General features: G+C 49.9%; 1 protein-coding gene across 8 annotated transcripts in view; it reads left to right on the top strand.

Moving 5' to 3' along the window:
* The first annotated feature begins 2,372 nt into the window (after positions 1-2,372).
* Positions 2,373-6,533, top strand: part of Rbpms (RNA binding protein, mRNA processing factor) — a 163,851-nt gene continuing 159,690 nt past the window's right edge. For all 8 annotated transcript variants that reach the window (XR_008221424.1, XR_008221423.1, XR_008221422.1 and 5 more), the window contains exon 1: positions 2,373-2,565. Coding sequence is in view for 5 of the 8 variants with exons in the window: in XM_052752000.1 (XP_052607960.1) it covers positions 2,500-2,565 (66 nt within the window). In the remaining 3 variants the exon portion in view is untranslated. The remainder of the gene's footprint in view (positions 2,566-6,533) is intronic.

Below are 6,533 nucleotides of genomic sequence, written 5' to 3'. Positions count from 1 at the left end.
CTGTAACTTATACACTGTAGACCAGCAGCCTGGAATTCAGAGATCTGTCTGCCTCTGCCTTCCAAGTGCTGGGATTAAAGGCGAGCACCACCACTGCCCTGTTTATTCATTAAAAATAACTGAGATCTGTTATGTGTTAGGCACTGTCTAAATATACAATAGCCAAAAAACAAAAAACCTAACTCTGCTTTTTCTAAATGGGTTCCGGCTGGAACCATTAAGGTCTAGCTTGCCATTTTTTTTTGGGGGGGGGGCGTGTCTTTGCAGGCTCTAGCAAAACAACGTCTCTCTGTGGAGTGTATTCAGTAATAGGCAAGAATAGCCAAGGAAGGCGAAGGGCTAGGTCTACTGGCCGGTCCAGCCACCCAAGCCCACCCCTCGGCCATTGCTCAGGAAGACATTGCCCCCTCGTGGTTCCTCTTATAACGGAATGAAAAGCAGGCCGTGCAAAGAGCTGCCAATCAACACAAATCAATAGATCAGCACCCAGACAAAGTTTCCGATTAACTGTAGCTTCTGAACTTTCTCTCCCGCTGTTCCAAAGACTCGTGTTTCATTTTCTCCCAGGAGGCACCTTTGTTACTATAGAGGGCCATGACATTACGACAGCAACTTAAAGCATTATTTTCCTTTAGAAAATTTCCCACATCTCCAGAGCCCTTCAAAGAAAAAAAAAAAAAAAACCTCATCTAAAAACCTAAGGATCACTCTGAATTTTCAAGTCACAAACGCCTTTAAAAGCAAAAGAAGAAGGGTGCGTGTATCTTGCTTTTTTATAATTTGAACCAGGATTCAGCGATTATGTTGTCTTGGAGTTGTTTGGGGTATCTTGTCTCCACAACACCACTTTCAATTGCCTGCAGGCAGGGCCCTTATCTCCAACTCCCACCCCACCCCCACCCACCCCCGCCTCCACCCCACCCCCAACAGCACTCAGAGCAGAGAAGGGTCAAGAATGTTGAGTGGGGGAAGAGAAAGAGATAAACAGTTAAACCGAGGCATAAATGAGAAATCGTGATTGGTGCGGCAAGCCGGACAAACTTCCTCGGAGAGACAGGCACGACCCATTGATACGTGAGGGTCTTCAACGTCTGTCCATACTCGTCAAAGTTGACAGGCTCTATTGTTGGAAAAGTTCTGTAGGGCCAGGAAAATGGAAACTTCCTTAATAATAATGCTACCTTCCGCCTATTGTAAACCAGAACCGTACAAGCATGAGTGCTAGGAGGGGAGGATTGCGCCTGCCCCGTCTATAATCTCTAAAACCCTGGGATAAATATATATATTCCCCCATTTCTCTGACGGAGGAAACGGAAGCTGTGCGGTCATCCCGGTGTTGGGAAATTGCTTTGATTCTCTAGAGATAAATGCCCTGCCCTTTAAGGGGCAGGGAGGGACACTCTGCCAACAAATAGACAGCGAGTGCCTACTATGCTCCAGGTAGCCTAGCTGAGGAGTGGCGGGGTGCCACGGATACACAGGGCACGGTCTTGGTGTTCCAGGAAGGGGCTCCCCAAAGAGTGAAGTAAACAAAACGATTCCAGAACAGCCTGGGGCCGGCTGTGCGAGTCTGAACAGGGGCGGCCGGAAGCCTTAGAGAGCGACAGCGGCCGAGGAGGGGGGGAAGGCTGGGGAGGTTTCGCCGGACTCCCGCACCGGCCGTGGGCTTGCCAGCCGCGTCCTGCCAAAGCGGGGCTCGCCGGTGGGCTGTCCCCCGCGTGTCTTGCCACCTAGAACCCAGTCTCGGCGGGTGCCTGCCAAGCAGGGTGGGTTGAGGTGCACATCCGTCGTGAAAAGCAAGCACACCCAAGTAGCACACCCCAGTCTCCGTGTCCCCCCACCCCCACCCCAAACCCCCCCCAGCTGGCTTGCCTCCCCCCCCCCAGGCCCCTCTCCAAGCCCACGCGCACCGGCCTGCACGGACGCCGAGGCCCTGGGGTTGGAGAGGGCGGACCCGACCTTCCTCCCGCCGTCCCCGCGGCCTCGTGACCCCGGTGACATTCCCCCCCCCTACCCCCCACTCTCCACCCCCCCAGCCGAGCCGGGCCCTGGGGTCGACCGCTCCGCCCCGCGCCCCTCCTCCCGCGGGGGGCTTCGCGGTCCCGGGCAGCGTCCCTCCAGGGCTGCGGCCGGCCGCGCACGTCCAGGGAGGGCGGAGGGAGGAGGGGAGGGCAGGGGAGGGGAGGGGAGGAGGGTGGAAGGCGAGAGAAAGCGCGCTGCGTGCGGCCCCGCTGCCCAGAGCCTGCCAGCAGCGCGCCCTCGGCGGCTCCGGTCCCAACCGCGCCCGCCGCCTCGCCTCCTCCGCCTCGGCCGCCTCCCGACTCCGGGGCTCGCCCGGCCTCTCCGAGGTCCCCGCCCGCCCGCCCCGGCTCCTCGCAGCAGCGCCGCCCCGGCTCCAGCCCCGCAGCTCGCCCGCCCGCCCGGCTCGCCCGGGGGAAGGTAGCAAGCGGGCGAGCGCGCCCTCGCCCCAGCCCCGCGCGGCGACCAAGGACCGGGAAGATGAACGGCGGAGGCAAAGCCGAGAAGGAGAACACCCCGAGCGAGGCCAACCTTCAGGAGGAGGAGGTACTGAGGGGGGCCGGCTTGGGGGGTTCGGGGCGCCCAGGGAAGGGAGGGGGGTGCCACGGGACGCGGCGTCCCCGAGGGCGCGGGGCTGTGTCCACGCGCGTCCGCCTGCCTCCCGTTGCATAACTTTTGAGGACTTTCCCGAGACTTTTTGTCAGTAGAATGCTCAGCTTTGTCTGCCCGGGATGTTAAAAGCGGAATCGAGAGCTGACTCCCGGGTGACCTCAGATGATTGGGATCGGGGAGGGTCAATGATTTGGGTTCTGCGTCTGCTGCTGGAAATTGGAGGGAGGCATGGTCGAAGGAAGAAACTCTGGGAAAGTTTTCGTTAAAAGATACTTCCGACCCTAGCTCCCCTCCCTCCCTCCCTCCCTTTCGGTGTTAAAAGTGCTGGGTGAAATATCTTCCTAGCTGAGACATTTTGGATTAATAGATAACTCATCAGCCACATTCTTCTCCGATGAGTCCAAGACCCCCGCCGAACCTGGACGATGTGGAATGGGGGTGGGTGGGTGGGTGGGTAGAATAACAAGGGCTAAAAGCTTTGGGTTCCCCAAAGCAAAGGCGCATGGAGGGTGTTTTCATAGGAAAATCACAACTTTATGTGGCACACTCGAAATGATGATTAAAAACAATTTGCGGCTGTGGTGCGTTTCTTACTGAAAACACTTGAGTAATATGTGTGGATGGGGTGTGCATGGGACTCGGTGAGTTTTGTCGGTTTTGTGGTTGTCCTGCCCTGCCTGACTTCACTCCTGCAGGTGGGTTCTTTGGAGGTCCAAGAAACTGTATTTATCTTAGAATTAAGTGCAGAAGCAGAAAGTGCCCAACCCACTATACCGTAAAAAGCGATCTTACAGGTAAATTACATGCTAATAAGGAGGGTGAACACAACTCAAAACTGGCTGTGACGAGGTTAGGGTAGTGAGAATATTGGGACGGCAGCGTGTGCAAACTAAGATACCGAGACTGAAACCAAACGTTGAGAAAGTTCATCCATCCACCCATCTCTCTGACCTGTGAACTGTCCACTGGTAAAATGGGAACTGTTTAATGGGGAGGACAAAAGAGACCCAGACTTATGCAAAACAATGCAAAGTAGGAGTTTGCTCACAGTTGTCGTGGGGTGGGGTGCAACCCTAAGGGAATTGAAGAAAGCTGAAAATTGCCTCCCCACCTGAAGAAATTACCTATTTTCTCAGCAAGTCTTGCTTTGGAAAGTTTTGTTTATGCTGTTTTATAACAGAGTCAGGGAGCCAGCTGCAAGTTCCGGCTGCTTTTCAGTGTATTTCCTGACAAGCTAAACATTTAAAAAAAAAAAAAAAAAAAAAAAAAAAGATGCCCATTTGCTTTTAAAGAAATTTCTGGGTTTTTGGCATGCTTTAATGAATGCAACAAGGTAATTTCTCATTTCAGCTTAGCAATACCCTTATCTCCGCTAAAGGATGGAGCCTAGGAAACTATCTTTCTTCCTCCATCTGGTTCAGAAAAGTTGCAGCTGGGAAAAAGCACGTAACACCAAAGTTTGGTCCTTTTAAAATGATTTACAAAACCCCAGAGTTGTATTTTGTTTTCTTCAGGTTTTAGTAGATAACAACAGGTTTGTCTCCAAATTCCATACCCACTTGCCTAACAATTACGGCAAGTCAGATTTTTCTCTTGGTCAATCTTAAGCTGCAGATACTAACAGTACTTCTCTTTGGGTGATCACAGCTAGCAGTGGACCATGTTGGTGTGATCATCTATCTGCCCGGTTGCGCTGACTGGGAGTGTTCTTTGTCAGGTAGGGATGGCATATGGTTCTAGGAGGTGTTTATCTTTCTCAGGGGGACATTTGTTATTTAAGAAATAAGAAGGGTAGGAAGACTGCAGAGCTCAGGTTATGCACTAGTGGGAGTGTATAAAACACATACACCATGAAAAATGAGCTTTAGTTATTTGTGGGATTTTGTTGTTGTTATTGTTGTTGTTTTTTCCAGTACTAGGAAATGAACCCAGGACCACAGGCATGCCGGGCAAGCACTCTATTACTAGGTGCTTTATGTGTTTTTATTTAAAAATAGGGTTTCCCAAGTCACACCATCTGGCTTATGATATTTGCCATCACGCCTGGCTAGCATAATAGGGAAAGAAAATTGTTAGTGATCCAGGTAATTTTATCATAATTCTCTGTTCTCCTGTATACTTGGTTTTTGAAAAACTCCTAGGCGCCCCACCCCCACCCCCTCCCTACCCCCCAATCCTGGAAGCCACAAGTCAAATAAGTACAGTATTTTGGTGAGTTCCATGAATGTGCATGTCATTATACAAAAACCACAACACTGGACACATGCCCTGCCCGTCCAGTGGACCAGCACCTGTTCAGATGCATTGAAAAGCCTCGGAGTGGACTCCGATAAACAGAACACACACACACACACACACACACACACACACACACACACACACACACACACACAACCTGTGTACATGTAGGAAGACAAGAGAAATGTGCTTGTTGTCATTTCCCGTGGCTACTGAACTGAGTTGGAAAAGTGAGTCCACCCATCACTAAGAGAAAACTTTCTCTACATTGGAGAGTTTTAGTTCAAGGTTTTCTTCTTCCTGTGTTTGAAACCAGCTCCTCTTATCATCCAGTATGTTTTAACCCTGAGCCCCATGGCTTATTCTGCAGTTATGACACTACTGGTTGAGAAGTTTTTGAGGAGCTGCAGCTTTGTATAGCACTTCAAACCAAGGGGAGAAATTTTAAGATTTTGCAGCTGTGTGAGAGACAATCCATCTGGCCTTCTAGCATGTTGTGTATGCTCTTTGTAAGTTTTCCTGGAAGGACAACCAGTTGTCAATCTCACTGGGACCTGAGAGTTGCCAGGGTTTTGTGTGTATGTGCAGATTGTTGGATTATTTCTTACATCACCTCACTTTAAAGAAAATAATGCTGGAGGAGGGTTGAACGTTCAGAAGCCAGCCTTAGCTACATAGCAAGGCTCTGCTTTGAAACAGAAGTTCTTAGTTGGGCGTGGTGATGATTCCTTCATGTTGTAAGGCAGAGCCAGGTGGATCTCTTTGAGTCTGAGGCCAGGTGGTGATGATTCCTTCATTTTGTAAGGCAGAGCCAGGTGGATCTCTTTGAGTCTGAGGCCAGCGTAGTCTACATAGCGAGATCCAGCCCAGTTAGGGCTGCATAGTGAGACACTGTCTCTAAACGAAAGTTTCAAGAAAGTTCTTAGAATGTGTCTCCAGTTGTATGTATGATCAGGTTTTATTAAGTTAATAAGTATGTAAGTAATAAACTCATAGTTTGTTTCATAATCAACTGTCATTAGTAAGTTTCAATGTGTTCAGACATACCGGGACCCTGTCTTACAGAACCTTATTGGCGAGTGACTTCTTTGTTGGATATGAGATAAACATGCCATTTGGTTATATTTTTAGTGTCATTCATGTCATTGGGTACTTTTTAGGTGGATCACCTTTATGTTGAAGCAGTTTAAAATACAGCTCAGCTCTGGGAAAGCAGTATAGGGGGGCATTAAATCAGAGAAGCAAGAGTCGGCCATGTGGCAGCATTGATTGGGATGTTTGGCAGAAATTGAATCAAGTCAGTTCTGAAGAGGGTCATGCAATTTTTACTTCAGATCTTTTAGAGTGCTTAGTATTTTGCCAAAGCGTTGGGGTGGTAAGTTGTTTGTCTGAAACAGTTGGTATACAGGAAAGGGAATGTCAGTGGTGTGGAAACCCACTTCTCATTCCATATTGAGATTATTTGGATTCTGGAAAGATCGATATAGCTTTGTACAGTTTAACCTATTGTTGCAAACCAAATCTAGCACAGCAAACTTGTTTCAGTCCCGGAGCAGGAGCTGGTGGCGGCGATTTGGATGGAAATGTGACCTCATTGGTAGAATGATGTCGGAAGAGCCGCTGCCGAAAGTAGCATGCATTTTCGACTCCTTGGCCAAAAGTGG

The sequence above is a fragment of the Peromyscus californicus genome, unplaced genomic scaffold (assembly GCF_007827085.1).
Source record: "Peromyscus californicus insignis strain IS unplaced genomic scaffold, ASM782708v3 Scaffold_23__1_contigs__length_62951481, whole genome shotgun sequence".
Classification (NCBI taxonomy): Eukaryota; Metazoa; Chordata; class Mammalia; order Rodentia; family Cricetidae; genus Peromyscus; species Peromyscus californicus.
This window is presented reverse-complemented; position numbering and strand designations above follow the sequence as displayed.